The 16,458-nt window shown below is 39.7% G+C and overlaps 2 protein-coding genes across 3 annotated transcripts in view; both read left to right on the top strand.

The window, feature by feature from the left end:
* The window catches only part of nbr1b (NBR1 autophagy cargo receptor b), a 29,722-nt gene extending 24,198 nt beyond the window's left edge, over positions 1–5,524 (top strand). Inside the window, exon 23 of the mRNA XM_020623484.1 lies at positions 1,928–5,524. Within this exon, the coding sequence (XP_020479140.1) occupies positions 1,928–2,101 (174 nt within the window). The 3' untranslated portion in view covers positions 2,102–5,524. The remainder of the gene's footprint in view (positions 1–1,927) is intronic.
* A 530-nt stretch (positions 5,525–6,054) lies between these two features.
* On the top strand, positions 6,055–16,402 carry LOC109973710 (transmembrane protein 106B-like). 2 transcript variants are annotated; one of them, XM_020623503.1, is made up of 8 exons: positions 6,055–6,248; positions 9,567–9,773; positions 11,444–11,507; positions 11,632–11,785; positions 11,939–12,079; positions 12,241–12,284; positions 13,703–13,756; positions 15,434–16,402. In XM_020623503.1, the coding sequence occupies exons 2-8, from the start codon at positions 9,569–9,571 to the stop codon at positions 15,555–15,557; spliced, it is 786 nt and encodes a 261-aa protein (XP_020479159.1). In that variant the 5' UTR covers positions 6,055–6,248; positions 9,567–9,568; the 3' UTR covers positions 15,558–16,402. The 2 variants fall into 2 exon arrangements, with proteins under 2 accessions (XP_020479159.1, XP_020479161.1); XM_020623505.1 differs by lacking the exon at positions 6,055–6,248 and adding an exon at positions 6,254–6,322.
* Positions 16,403–16,458: the final 56 nt, after the last annotated feature.

The raw sequence follows: 16,458 nt of genomic DNA, 5'->3' as shown, positions 1-16,458 counted from the left end.
CCTGGTTTGATGGGGCCCACAGGACAACGTCATCTGCAAAAAGCAGAGACGAAATCCTGTGGTCCCCAAACCGGACTCCCTCCGGCCCCTGGCTGCGCCTAGAAATTCTGTCCATAAAAATAATGAACAGAACCGGTGACAAAGGGCAGCCCTGCCGGAGTCCAACACGCACTGGAAAAAAGTCTGACTTACTATCGGCAATGCGAACCAAGCTCCTGCTCCGATCGTACAGGGACCGGGTAGCCCTTAGCAAAGGGCCCCGGACCCCGTACTCCCGGAGCACCCCCCACAGGGCGCTGCGAGGGACACGTTCGAATGCCTTCTCCAGATCCACGAAGCACATGTGGACTGGTTGGGCAAACTCCCATGAACTCTTCGCCACCCTGAAGAGGGTATAGAGCTGGTCCAGTGTTCCACGGCCAGGACGAAAACCGCATTGTTCCTCCTGGATCCGAGGTTCGACTATCGGTCGAATTCTCCTCTCCAGTACCCTGGCATAGACTTTCCCGGGGAGGCTGAGGAGTGTGATCCCCCTATAGTTGGAACACACCCTCCGGTCCCCCTTCTTAAAAAGAGGGACCACCACCCCGGTCTGCCAGTCCAGAGGCACTGTCCCTGACCGCCATGCGATGTTGCAGAGGTGTGTCAGCCAAGACAGCCCAACAACATCCAGAGACTTAAGGTACTCAGGGCGGATCTCATCCACCCCCGGTGCCTTGCCACCGAGAAGCTTCTTGACTACCTCAGTGACTTCAGCTTGGGTGATGGACGAGTCCACCTCTGAGCCCTCAGCCTCTGCTTCCTCATCGGAAGACATGGCGCCGGGATTGAGGAGATCCTCGAAGTATTCCTTCCACCGTCCGACAATATCCCCAGTTGAGGTCAACAGATGCCCTCCTCCACTGTAAACAGTTTCGGCAGGGCACTGCTTCCCCCTCCTGAGGCGCCGGACGGTTTGCCAGAATCTCTTCGAGGCCGACCGATAGTCCTTCTCTATGGCCTCACCGAACTCTTCCCAGACCCAGTTACTTTAACGGCACCTGTGCCTTTAAAATAATAATGCTACCTTGAAAAACAAAATTAACTTGCAGTATTAAAAATACTGCAAGTTTAATCCATTCCTTTATTTTTGTACCTTTTTTGTTCAAGAAAGTGTAAAAAAAAAAATTAATCTAGCATCCAAAATCTTTATATACAGAGTATCAGAGGAAACATGTTTCAAGAGGCATGAAACGTTTTTCTTCCCATCCTTCATTTGGATAAAGGGGTGTGTCGGTCCACAAAAGACTTCCTCAAAGGATTGTCTCTTGTATCCTTGCTCATGTCTCCTCCAAGTAGCCTCCTCACTCCTCAGAATATTAGTAAGAGCTTTGGGATGTCCTCAGTCCTCACTCAACCAGAACAACTTTGGGTCAAGTGAGGATCACGGAGCGATCAAATAAGGGAATTGAGATTTACCAATTGTCGAGCTCCATGCACATTGCATAACTTGCATTTAATCTTGCAAAGAAATCCAAAGGTTGACAAGTCTGACATGCTAAGTTACAGTTTCTAAGCTACAAGTGGGTAGTTGGTGTTTGCGGGCTGAGAACAGTCAGTTGCTAACCTGATCTGTTCAGCAGCAACATTTCTGAGTTTGTAAGCTTCTCTCTCTGCAGACCCGCTCACTGGCTGCACTCACTCACTTGCAGGTGCAGCAGCCGGGCTGGCCATGCCCCGCCTATTAAAAAATCTTGTCAAAATAAGGCTTATTATTATTTTAATGCAACACATGTTGTGGAAACCTCTTCAGGTCCAGATCTGGACCGGAGTCACTATTTTAGTACCCCTGACATATATTTACTGTGTATGTAAGTGAATGATTTGTTTACATACTGTATAACTAGTAGCAGGTGTCATGGACTGAACAGATCTTGTTCCCATGCAGCCTCCAGTGGATGCATCCACCCAGGACACCATGATGGCCGTACTGGTGGAGATGGGCTTTGGGAACCGGCAGCTGAACCAGCGGCTGTTGAAGAAACACAACTACAACCTGCTGGACGTGGTCAATGAGCTTGTTCAAATGACCGACAATGACTGGTACTCCACACGCTACTGACAGGAGGGGAAAACAAGTGGAGGAACAAGAAAACAGGAAGACAGAGAAGGAAATGAGAAATGATGGATTGAGAAACACAGGGTAAAGATTGTGAGACACATTCAATTCTGCTTAACTACCTTTTCACCTTCCTCCTTCTGACGGGATGGAGAGCAAACTTCTCTATGACAGTATACGACGACATTCCAGCAAACTCTCTGGGTTCCTGAGCTATAAACCATCAAACACCCACAGGCTGTTGTATCACTTTCAGCATAAGCCTTGATACTGTAGTAGTGGTACAGTGGTTTCTTTGCATACCAATCTAAGAGAGATGAAAAAGAGACATGTTCCTATAGGAGCTATGTGTAGCATTTGTAAAGGGTAAGACTGGCTAACTCATGAGCACCTGTTGATGCCGTTCAGTTGTTGTTTTAGGCAAGGACAAGAATAAAAGCTGATAAACGTGGTTAATGATAATAAATGTAACTTCATGAAGCTGTCTAACATGAAGTTGATTTAGCTGCAAAAATGAAACAGTTTTACTTTGGTATATTTATGCAAGTATTCATTAGTGTTAGCATTGAAATGCTACACATAGCACCTTTCTGTATTTTTTTTTTCCTTTTACAGTGATGAAGTATAGAGCAGAAAGATAATATCGAGTTTTGTCATCTGCCTGGTCAACAACAACAATGGGAGATCCACATCACAACACACTTAATGACTTAGCTAGTTCAATCAGAGAATGTGTACACATGCTAGTCAGTAACAGACTAAGCATCCATATTCAGTTTATTATATACGTTTTCCATACACCAAAGGTAAAGTACTGATATACTTGCTTTTTACTTTTTTGCTTTGCACATTCAAGTGTGCTTGATGGTTCTACCGGGTTTGATCTTCCCTAGTGTTGTGCTGCCCTAACATGACAGGCCTTAACAAAGACCTCATAGAGGCTCAGTCCAGTCCAGACAGTGGCACACATCTCCTCATGAAAAATGTGATGATAGATGCTTGACACTAGCAGTTCTCATGGTTCCATCTTCTGCATTCATGTGTTTTATTGTTTCAAGTAGATATGAAGTCCCCAAGAGACAGAATATGTCCAGTGCTTTGCATGAGCCAGGCAATCCAACAGGTAGCAATAGCTCAAATACAACTAAAACTTGAGTAAGGTCTGTTCTTAAAGATGTAGGCAGGTTCAGTCTCAGTTTTGGCCTTTACAGAACTCTAATCTGCTCCTAAAAGGTAAACCTTTAATCATTCAAATTTGGGTTTGTTGAAATGATAGTATACACTATCAGAAGATGACATACATTTCCCAGCAGTCAGATCACATTAGGTACTCAGGTGAGTGTATGATTAATGCCACTTACACTGGAGCTGCTTGTCTATACATTCATGTTGGTGAAAAGTAAGTAGCTTTGTATAAAGTGTCTCTGTGATCACAGGTTCATATGTTATAGACTTTGACCGCATTTTTAGTAGTAATATTTTTGTTTCATGACTTTAGTCAGTATCACTGGAGCATACAGGTGTATAGCGATCTCAAACAGCTCTTACTGTGCTATGTGCATAACCTGCTGCAGATGAGTAGATGACCACTGAAAGAAGAAAAACATTCCCCTATTGACTTTGTTTTTAGAGATCGTATTTGCACTTACAAGCTTACAGCACACTGGGACCATTCATTCAGTATAAAATGTAACTTTTTTTATTTTTTTTTTTTACTGTTGACTTTTCCCTCTTTCACACATTGTTTTCACATTTAAGCAGCGTCGTGATTGTTGTTCTGAACATTCTGTGGCTCTCACAATAAGGAATTTCTGAGTTCCATCAGCCTCCTTGGCACACTGAAGGTCTCGGTATGCTTCAAATGTACCTTTCATTCACGCCATTCATATCTGACGCATGTCTGAAGGCAGTGTTTCCTGCTGTGAACGGCCCCACTTGATGGTGAGGTCCTCCAAACACTGTTGGACAGTCACTTCTTTAAAGCTTTGTAGTGTCACACTGTTCATACAAAAAGTTATGGAAGTAGTTGTGTGAAGAATGGAAACAGAAAACATAGAAGAATGTTTAAACCCCACCTCCTCTTACACCTCTGCACACCTAGCTAATTGTACTGTTAAGTGGGCATAATTATTGAAGTTTTGAAAAATGGGTCAGACACAGCCCTCGCCAATTCTGTTATAGCAAAAAGGGGGATTTAGACAGAGGATGCTTTTTCTTTGTGTGGTTCATTTGAAACAGACTTTTGTGTATTTACCTGTTTATTTTTTTCATTGGCAGGTGTAGAAAATGTCAACCAATACACATCCTACTCCATGTGTTTTAGTAATATCTTATTAAAAAGTAGGTGAAATGTAGCAACTGTATCATGACCATAAGAGGTTCCTCCATTACATCCTATATCTACCCGTTTGATGTTTACCACTGGGTCCACTGCTGTTGATGTAAGTAACATCACCGGAACTAGTCCAGTAAGTGAATGCATTACTTGTCAGACCATATGACTTGATGGTGACGGCTCTTGAGTTGCCTGAACTCAAACTGGTCCAGAATAAAAAGATTTTCTTTTCTAGACCAAAAGAACTAAAGTACAGATGTGAAAGAAAATGATCCAATAATTGTTTTGGTTGAAGCGTGTGGACTCAAGTTAAACATGTCAAGTTTAATATCACACTTATCACAGATTAATGCAAGTCAGCAATCTGGGACAAAAGGCTGCTTAAAGCTGCAGTTGAATTAGATGGAGTATGTTTAATAACTTCAGTCTTGTTGAGTTGAATCAGCAAAGCCTGTGGGTTCCTGTGTTTTTGCATTCTTGTCATATGTTTTGTGCTGGGTCAGGTGTGGTTGTATACTACTTTTGGCAGAGCAAATTAAGGGTATGTACAATCAATCCAAACTTGAACTGGAATCAAACTGTGTATCAATGTGAAATGTGTATTATTTTCCTTATGATGATGATGTGTGAATATGTATACACAACATCTTAGTTGGAAGCAATGACTATCAGTTCATCAGTACATTAGTTAAGAATTGAGATTCTTTTTTTTTCTGTGAATGCTTAAAGGCTGTTTGGACTGTAAAAAGTTAGAGCTCTGGATGTTGTTTTTTTAGGCTTACTATGTGGTGGTTGAGTTTGCTCTGCTGTCTGTGTGTGTTAGTGTTATCCTCTGTAAGAAATGTTTCCAGATTGATTGAAGATTGTTTTATTTGCTTGCACATAAGACTTGAAGGATTTGAATTGAAAAAGTTGTTTAATTAAACAGCACTTATTGTAGGATTATGAAAAATTGTGTGAATACCTGACACTATTATCAGTGGTCAAACAAATGAACACAGAGATCATAACGCTTCCTTTTTTTTGGCCATGTTGCAAATTCAAATATAAATTACTCTTTTTAGAAAACCATAGACACAAACTCTTCAATAAAGTTTAAAGGAAGTTTGATAGTTCTAATATACTGTACTTATTCACTTTCTTGGTTAGAGCTAGTCGATATGAGATGATTAATGTAGTTCTAATATTTGCACAATATGAAGCTACATTAATGTCTAGCATAGCTTAGCATAAAGCCTGGAAAGTGGTGTAAATGTAAGCCCCTTTTACACTGCTCATTGGATGTGGGAATTTTCCACAATTTTTCTTCCTCACCATTCTCTTTATATTGTGTTACACAGGGGAGACAATGGAAAGGAAGGTAAAATTTATAGAAAAGAAAATAAACTGTCTGAGCATCAGGGAAATACTGGCAGTAATAGCAGGAGGGGAAGTTGTGCTAGATTTCTTAGGAAGGACAGGAAAAAGATAAGGTGCACCTTGGTCCATAGTCCACCCTAGTAGGTGTATAAACAATCCACAGTTAGGGGCGCTAATGTGACAATTCCTCGATCATAACGTGCCAAAACAGACGAAGAAGAAGCAGAACTATATATTATTGCCCCACACTCCAGCCCAGCAGGTGGCGGTAATGCACCTTAATTTGGCTCGGAAATCGGCAATAAACCATAATCATAAGAGGAGGAAGAAGAAATAGAAGTAGGAGTGTTTGTGTCTAGCATGAAAGCGTAGGATCTGTATACATATATGAGTACGGCCTTGATAACCAACAAGACTAATGCTGTCATCGTTTTAAAGCACACGCTCGACGGACAGGTAAACCAAGCTGTCAGAATTTACATGGTGGGATTATCCAGGAAATGAGAAATGTTTTGAGAGCGGCGTTTTAGGTAAACCCAAAGTGCGACATGCTTTAGAGAGCTTGTTGCCATATGTTTTTTACACTGCAGACATTACAGTAAACTTGAATAGCAAATTCGTGTACAGTGAAGAACACATGACGGTCTGTAGGGACACTTTTTCCCTTTTAGGCGATGTTGACAACGCAGCACCGCCCTCCAGGTGGTTTAAAACGCCTATTTACTGTGAATATTTGACGTAACTTTAATCTAGGTGTTTGTATGTGGTAACTTGCAAGAGAAAGGTCTGACAAAATAAAGTCAGTCAGTCATCTTATTTCCGCTGTCTTTGCATGCTAGAGTAGGTCTGCCAGCTAACCAGGTTACGGTAATTACATTATATGACACAAGTATTTGTCTTTATAAATATTTACGTGGTTCGTGTATCAAAACTAAAGGGCTGTTTAACAGAGTTATTTTCATTGACAACAGCTGGACAACTGAACCAAACCATAAAACCAAGGCAACGAGCTAAAATATGCTGCGTAATGTTTGCGGGGAACTGAACTGCTGAGCTGGTTTTAATGCCATCCAGTGTTAAAGGAAGATTCCGGTATATTTAATCCTGGCATATGTCCCATAAGCTGTTCTGTTATATAACAGTACTGAAGGAACATTACCTGTGGGCTGAGCGTCACTTAATTTTTTATTGGCGCTCGACAATTGGTAAATCTCAATTCCCTTATTTGATCGCTCCTTGATGATCCTCACTTGACCCAAAGTTGTTCTGGTTGAGTGAGGATTGAAAACATCCCAAAAGGACATACTAGTACATAGCAAACTGTAGCAAACTACAATTAATTTTCTGACATTTGCAACATGTCCTAGTTGTCTTCTCCCTTGTTGGTGAATATATTTTTAATAGATTAAATAATTAACAGCAATTCACCGATAATCAATGAATCACTGACCTTAGTAGCAACTAAATTCAATAACTTCTATGAAACCACCCTTTCAAATAAATGGCCTTCTGATTTACCATGTTACAGTAAAGTTATTTATTACATGGTGATGTAATAAATTACATCAACTGGCATTATTATGACTTCTATAATCCATGCTTTTTCATTTTATTTATTTGTGAGAGTATCCTCCAAAAAAAACACAATTGCATTACACAGTAAGGGGATATTTCTAACATTAACACAAGCTAAAAACCTTTTTTCATTGTTTAATGTGGATGGGTGCTATTTGTTTTAATGAGCACAACTGTTTCCTTATCTGAAAGCTATTATTATTTCTGGCTTAACTGTTTCCTTATCTGAAAGCTATTATTTCTGGCTTGGTAGAGTAGGTCTGCCAGCTAACCAGGTTACGGTAATTACATTATATGACACAAGTATTTGTCTTTATAAATATTTACGTGGTTCGTGTATCAAAACTAAAGGGCTGTTTAACAGAGTTATTTTCATTGACAACAGCTGGACAACTGAACCAAACCATAAAACCAAGGCAACGAGCTAAAATATGCTGCGTAATGTTTGCGGGGAACTGAACTGCTGAGCTGGTTTTAATGCCATCCAGTGTTAAAGGAAGATTCCGGTATATTTAATCCTGGCATATGTCCCATAAGCTGTTCTGTTATATAACAGTACTGAAGGAACATTACCTGTGGGCTGAGCTTCACTTAATTTTTTATTGGCGCTCGACAATTGGTAAATCTCAATTCCCTTATTTGATCGCTCCTTGATGATCCTCACTTGACCCAAAGTTGTTCTGGTTGAGTGAGGTTTGAAAACATCCCAAAAGGACATACTAGTACATAGCAAACTGTAGCAAACTACAATTAATTTTCTGACATTTGCAACATGTCCTAGTTGTCTTCTCCCTTGTTGGTGAATATATTTTTAATAGATTAAATACTTAACAGCAATTCACCGATAATCAATGAATCACTGACCTTAGTAGCAACTAAATTCAATAACTTCTATGAAACCACCCTTTCAAATAAATGGCCTTCTGATTTACCATGTTACAGTAAAGTTATTTATTACATGGTGATGTAATAAATTACATCAACTGGCATTATTATGACTTCTATAATCCATGCTTTTTCATTTTATTTATTTGTGAGAGTATCCTCCAAAAAAAACACAATTGCATTACACAGTAAGGGGATATTTCTAACATTAACACAAGCTAAAAACCTTTTTTCATTGTTTAATGTGGATGGGTGCTATTTGTTTTAATGAGCACAACTGTTTCCTTATCTGAAAGCTATTATTATTTCTGGCTTACTTGGCATGTTGGACCTGTGTGCACCTGCATTTTTCTCTGCTCCTTCACAGCTATGCTAGTCTACGGTATTTTTTTATAACACCACCTTCCTCTTTCATTTATTTAGATTACCTATTTTCTCATCTGTCCACATGCAGTTTCTGTTTTAATTTAGTTTACAAAGAATAATACATACATAGCCATATGTTTGGGGACGCTGGAATATATCTTTCATATGTAACTACTGAACATGCCCTTCCAAAACCATGAGCATTAAAGTGTACATTCATGTTTTTTTTTTTATTCTGTCTTAACATAATCATTCATGTGTGCACACACACACACACACACACACACAGAGTCAAACAGGTTTTACTTACTTATTTCTGTTGTTCCTAATGTTCATACATTACTGATAATCAAAGTCCTACACAAAATGCACTACAACCTTCAGAGTTTAACAAATTAAGTATTGGTAGGTACTTTATTGATCCCTCAATGGGGAAATTTCAGTGTTTCAGCAGCAATGGAGAAGTGTGTTTGGGTACGGCACTAAACCTCATGTTACTCCTGGTGGTTGTGCCATGAGTGTGTGTGAATGCTTGTGTGTGCAAATGGGTGAATGGAAAATAGTGTAAAGCTCTTTGAATGTGCTTCATTGCATCAAACAGCGCTATATAAGTAGAAGACCATTTACCAGTATGTACATTTGAACCTTTTGATTATTAAAATAAATTTACATAAAATTATGAAAAACTTTTTCACTGTGTTGAGGGTTTTAGGGTAGATTGATGGGACAAAAATGGTAGTTTTATTCATATTGAAGAAATCTACAATCTAGCGTGCAGAAAGTGAGGGGGTCTGAATTTTTTTCTGATATTTAAGAGAAATGTTTTTTTAAACAATGTCTTGATAATACACAATTATTTTAATAAAGATTTTTCCATCAAATACTTTCTCCTCTTTATAGTCCATCTAAGATACAATTGACTAATAGGTGATGTTCTTGTTTCTTCAGGTATGGGGGCTGCTCCCAGCAAGGATAAGGATGGCACTGGAAAGGAGGAATCACAGCACAATGGGTTTGGCCAAAACAACAAACATGATGACAAACTGCCTATAATTGACAAAGATGACTTGAGGAAGCAGAGCTCCAGCAGCAGACACAACTCAGGAGAGACAGTTCACTGTCCGACCTGCCAGGGTACTGGGCGGATACCCAGAGGTAATGAGGATGCACACCCACATACCATAATTTCCGGACTATAAGCCGCTACTTTTTTTCACTTCATGCACACACCCTCATCATGGAAAACCCATGACAAAATGCATATGATGCAGCTTTCAAGTTAAAGACAGTCGATCTGGCTGTCGAAATATCTCATGTTACAACATGGACACCTGCGGCTATGTACAGACTGTTTCTTCGCTTTAAATTTAGTGGGTGTGGCTTATATTCAGGTGCACTCAATAGTCCGGAAATTACGGTACACACATGTTGTTTCCTTCACTTCAGTGGACATTACACTGACTTATTTCCTGGAGACTTAGGGGGTGTTAAAGTGAATGTGTTAAAATGCAACCCCTCCCAGTAGGGCTATGTTTGTAGGTGGATGAGTAGTTGCAGGCAGAGTGTCACGTAGGCGGGTATGGTACAGCCATGTTGTGATGGATCAACATGAGTGACCTCAGTAAAGTTTCCAGCCCTCAGCTTTCTATTGTGTTTTAGTTAGCCATGCATCTAATATAGTCTACTCTATGTTAGCATCAATTTTTACCACCAGTGTGTCAGCATGGACAGATGAAAAAAAATTATGTTTAAGGTGCCTATGGCATGCTCATTTCCAGCCATTTAATGTTTAATCTTGGGTACCTCTAGCTTAGCTTTGCACCCCTCATAACTCCAAATAGTCTCTGTTTCAGAACGATGAAACCCGAGAGCCTCCTCCGGAAAACAAGAGGAGAGTTTGTAAATGTGCACAATTCCTCCATAGATAGGTAAACAACGGTATATGTACTGATGAAAAGAGATTTGCAACGCTCTAAACAAAGCGAGTAATAGAGAAACCCCATATTTTAACTGGCATAATGCATAGTAACTTTTCCAGCCTTACAACAATCCTCTACAGAAACAACACATTAACAGACATGCAACATGTTTGTTTTTTTTGTTTTGTTTTGTTTTTTTATCGTTTCATCCCATGTTTTTTTTGTTTTGTTTTGTTTTTTATCGTTACGTCCCGCCCAGTACTTGAAACCTCAAGGTCGGTAACCGTTGATAGTCATCTTCTCCTACAAATCCCTCCACATACATTCCCAACAGGAAGTGTTGCACCAACAATAACATCATCGATCTTTAGGATCCTCTCGCAAACACAAGGTGCAACACATCACATGCTACTTTATGTCAGCACAGCACAGGAAAAGATGATGTGTTAGGTATTCTGGAAAAAAATCTCTCCATTCCATCTCATAGTTTGACTACCTGAGAGCACTGACAGCTTGTAAAATGTGTTAAATTGGTCACAATGTTTTATAACCCATTTTAATAAATGCTTAAATTTTAGCTCATTTTTATCAATTTATGTTAAATGAATTCCATAAAAAGTGATTTATTTTGTTGCTGTTGTTTGTTTGTTTGTTTGTTTGTTTTGGGGGGTGGGGTCCAGTGCTCACACAAAATGAAACACTAACACCTTTGAGAACTTTGGCTAATTCTGTTAATATGAACAGTTTTGTAGAAAAATGGGTATTAATAATGCATTGTTGTTTTAATGTATCATTAATCAATTGGTCTTTCGAACACAAATATGGGAGGATCCGGCTCCCTGTGAAATTAAATCTGCTCCTTTATTTTCACAACTGATATGAAATCATGTTCCATGTGTGGTACAGGTCAAGAGAGCAAGCTGGTGGCTGTCATCCCCTGTAATGACCAGAGGCTGAGACCCAGACACACGTAATCAAGCAAATACCAAACATTTCAGTAAAGTTTGATCAGGTTGTTTGTCAAACCTGATGCTAAAATCTTTCATTAGACTAATATGAACAGGTGATTGTTCTGATGTTTCCTCCTCACCCAGGAAGCTCTACGTTGCTGTGTCTGTTGGTGTGTGCCTCCTGGTCAGCGCCCTGGTATTGTTCTTCCTGTATCCTCGCTCTGTCCTTCTGTCTCCGGTAGCCGTCAAGTCATCCTTTGTTTACTTCACAGAAGATGATGTGCTAATTAAAATCACGGTGGGTGTAGAGAGATTGAAGGAGAAGTATTGGATGTGAAAGGACTGATAGACTGAGTTGTAATTCTCTTCACTACCATTACTGTTATGAACAATGGAACTTGCTCTGAATTCTCACTGTCAGTTGGTCACAAGGCTTTTTTATTTTTTGTAGAACGTGTTGAACATCAGCAATCACAACTTTGTGCCAGTGCAGGCTTATAATCTGACAGTGCAGGCCCTCAACTATGACACAGTGGTGGGAACAGTGTCCATTAAGAGCGTCACCTCTGTCACACCTCTGTCCATCAAAACGGTGAGTGGTCTCAGTCTCCCAGGGACAGATAGTATCATGCAGGGATAGATGACTAAAAAAAGATTCTTGGGAACAGTTTTGGTCATTTACATGATTTTTACCAGCAAAGTACAGCTGTTAAAGTGAGTGAGGAGTGACTCTGCCTTTCTCGTTTTCCACAGTACTCCTTCATGATCCCCATCACGCTGACGGACCCTGGTCTGTGGTGAGCTGTCCATCGTTACAGTAAAATTCTCTCATGCACTATAGGTTTCATACAGATGCTCCTTTCCCATGTAACAGATTTAGCAATAATTAAGTCTCTGCTGTGACTATCTGGTTTAGTTACAGTGTGTGTGTGTGTCAACTAGGGTTGCAATGGTATGAGATGTTCGCAGTGTGATAACTGTCTAGGAAAATGCCACGGCTTCAAGGTATTGCACAATTGCTATTATTATCAGCTACATTGACCCTCAAAAGAGTGGGAGGAGGGTGGGGCAGCTGACTGTGCCAGTTGACTGAGCTGGATTGCAGCAATTGGCCCTAAAGAATAAACAGAGTTAGAAATACGATTAAAAAAAGAAAAACAAAAAAAAGGCATATAACTATAGCATATTATTGAACTAAAGCATGTTAGTTTGCATGTTGGCACCAGTAGTAGAGGAAGTATTCACATCCTTTACTTAAGTAAAAGTACTACTATCACACTGTATAAGTAGCCTACTCAGAGTAGAAGTCTTGCATTGAAAATGTTAAGTAAAATTAAATATCACAAAAATGTACTTTTACAGGACACATTTATCAAGAGAAGTGGTAAATATGGAGGAGGAGGTTTTGCATTAACAACAAACAGCCATTAAAGGTTTCCTGTGGAGTTTTCTCTTCTTGTAGCATTAGAGAAGATCAGTGACAAAAATTAATGAATTAGCTTTTAGAAAGTTATTTGTTGAACAAGAAACATGTTACAGCTCTGACAGCCAGTGTCTGCAATAATCCTGGAGCATATTAATAATTTTATAACACATTATCTGTGTTGAAGGTAATAAACATGTTAGCCAGCTGGCATTTCACTTGGCTTTTATCAAAGTGAATGAAATATTACACCTCAGCCTGTTCACATTCTGTCAGAACTGGAATCAGATAAGTAGAGTGGACAGCTGGACTTTTGGAGCAGGCCATGGCAGTCGAATGAAACTGCCATTCATGCTGGTATAACGAGCACATTAGCCTAAGCAAGTCCAATATAGATATAAGGTTAGATCATGCTGCTGTGGATTCACCCTTTGCTTGGAAGAGTATAAAGTAGGCCAGGTCAAAGGAAGGCCAGCTAAGAGAATGGTGTGGCCTGTCGTCGGGCTCACCTGATTTATAATGGCATGGAGTGATGCTCACTGCTGGGTCAGACATCGTCTAATCAGACAAGCTGTTGGCTCTGAGTTGGAGACGGTGTGTATGTTGCACACTATTAAAACCTGTTGAACTAGCTAACCTAAGTTTGCATCTGATGATGCTTATTATCTGTGTCTCTATGTACAGCATCTGTTTACTCAGTTAAAAACATTGTCTGTAATCGTCAGTGTCGCCTAAATTCTGTGCTTGGAAAAACTACTGATTAGCTGCTGTTTGTCCTGTTTTTATTTGCAGTAACTACTGTAAGACGGCGTCCTTTCCTGTTCACACTCTGTATCTGCACCTACAGTAAGTATCATATTATAGTAAGTGGCAGACTGAAAATCCTTTCAGGTTTTTTGAACTGAAAAGAAAGTAAAGACAGAAGCTTTTTAAAGATTACTGGGTAGGCCTGATTACTGACTGGGGAAAGTAGTCAGCTGCGCTGGGTTGGGACTTGACACATAATTTGTGTTTATAATCATTACAGTATTGTTTGGTAGCAGATGGGGTTTCACCACAGTTTCTTGCTTATATAAGCTGCTGAGATGTTTCAAGCTGAGTTTAAAGCTCAGAACCATGACACCAGATCACAGAAGAGACTTGCTTTGAAAGTTCCTGTTACGGATGAGACTTTACAAGTTTATAATTCCAATAATATTTTTGTTTAGATTAGTATGGTCATGTTTGTGTGGGCGCACATTTAATAGTTGTTTTGAGTGAATGATCTTCATTGTTGTGATCTTGTGTTTATGATCTCTCTTGAAAAAGTGATCTTGAGCCTGGTGGGATTTCCTGAATGAATACATCTTAACTATCAAGATGAAACTGTATATGACTGTAAATATGTGAGGTGAAACATGAGTAGTGTGTGACACTGTAAGGATGGTTTCACTCGTATCAATGCGCAGAGTCTGCATTTAGAGGACAGAAGAACAATTTACTATATCTGTGTTGGCTTTGGCTCCAGTTTGGTCACTCACATGACTCCTGGTGAACAGAATAAACAGCTCCACGCTGTGCCTCAGTTATTACATACTTTAGATTGGGTGGGAATCAAAAACATTCCTGTTACTCCATGCAAGATCCATTGCCAATTTGAAAAGTATTATTTACTGTTTAGAACTTCAGTGCTGCTGCTTCTTAGATAGAGAGCAGAAGTGCTGCACTGTAAATGTTGTCAGTGTAGCTGAGACACAAACTGTATATACACATGCAAAGGAATTATTGCACTTCTTGCTGTAGGAAATACTGTTATTTATTTTTCCTACCCTCGACAGATGTCATGAATCAACCAGACCCAGTATAAATAATGGCAATAACAGAGTCTTAACATTCTTAAGTGTCATTGTACTGATAAGTAAAACATCAGAGCTCCTAAAAGCTTTTTGCCATAACAAGCTCAAGCTCCTGCTACATCACCAAGTCAGCTAGTTAAAGATGAGGCTGCAGGTCATTGTGTGCAAAGATGCTCTTTTTAACCTAGTATTTGCGGTGGTGTCAGTTCACACGACCTTGACGTGTGTTCGCACCTGGAAGAGGTTTGTAGCAGACTGTGTGAACCGATCAGGACTCAGAATTGTATTTATACTACAGCAAGCACCAGCAACTGGAAGTCAGGAGCAAAAACTGGAAATGGCACAAATTTAAAAAAATGGATCAAGACCATGGGGAACTCGATACAGGTAGTGTGCACAGGCCCAGTCGTACCAGATTTGACAACTGCACTGTGACTGCGACATTCTGGGTAGATGGACCAACTGTTGTTCACCAGGAAGTAGTTGCATCATGAGTACAGATTAAACACATTAGATCCCACAGGTTAATCAGTGAGCTCTCCATCTTCTCCCCTCGTTCCCAGAGAGAAGCTTAAAAGATGTTTGTCAAAATGTTCGACTACAGCATTCTTTTAAAGTCAAAAGTAGTGTTTTCATCTTATTATTGGTGTCTAGTTTTGTAATTCTTCCTTGTTTTGTCTTTGTTCAGGATGTCTATGACAGTTTATTACCTGGCCCACTATGAGCAGCTCTCCCTGGAGACGTACGAGTACATCGACTGTGGAGCAAACAGCACCCTACCACACAGTGTGGAGCAAACAGCACCCTGGTGAATGGATGGATAAACAGATGTACAAAAACTAAGGACATACTATTGTGAGGTGCAGTAGTGTGGTCTTCAGTGTCTCTTTCCCGTGACCTGTGTCATTAAAATGTTCACTAACATTATACCTGGATGCTGTCTATACTCGTCTTACTCTAAAGGCCTGCAGAGGAAAGGTGGATCTTTGTAACTTTTATGCCTAACCTGTTCTATTAAAGTAAGCTTTGTTTGCCCAAGTAGTTTGTGCACTGGTTTACCTTGATCAGTCATATCCAATTAAAACTGCTGTATGTTGTCTGTGTACTACTTTGTGTACTACTTTGTAATTATTCATAACGTACAATAAATTTACAGTATAATAATAGTGTTACCACAACTGTCTTCAATAAAACAGAAATGCTAAAACAGTTTTAAAGCTTCACTAATCAATATATGTATATTTAACAGTGGACCAGATGACAGTGTACATGATAGACCAACAAAATAGTATTGCCAACTGTGCAGTTCCTCTCAGATGTTGCAGTTCGTTGTTTTGGTTTTCCATCCTGTAAACTGCTGTCACCTGCATCTGCTTTAGTGGAGTTTTTTTGTTGTTGTTGTTTTTACTCATTTGCTAGAGTTTTCTCAAATTAGTATCCAGTATCAGTTCTTTGTTTATTTTACCAAAGGCAAAGTTTGAGAATTTCAGATTTGTGGATTACAGTCCTCTTCTAATTCTTCTGTTGCGCCCTGTTCTGCATGTGAAGTGAGTAACTGATTAACTGGCAAGGAAAACAAATGGGGTGTCACGCTCTAAACTCTGTATCTGCAGTATGTACTGTATACGTGTATGTGTCATAAAACTTTTTAAAACTAGTTTCACCATTCATCAGACTACAGTGTTTAGCACGCCGAGCACATCATTCATCCTG

Source organism: Monopterus albus, unplaced genomic scaffold (assembly GCF_001952655.1).
Source record: "Monopterus albus unplaced genomic scaffold, M_albus_1.0 scaffold301.1, whole genome shotgun sequence".
NCBI lineage: Eukaryota > Metazoa > Chordata > Actinopteri > Synbranchiformes > Synbranchidae > Monopterus > Monopterus albus.
The sequence above is the reverse complement of the archived record's forward strand: the minus strand, read 5'-3'. Positions and strand labels throughout refer to the sequence as shown.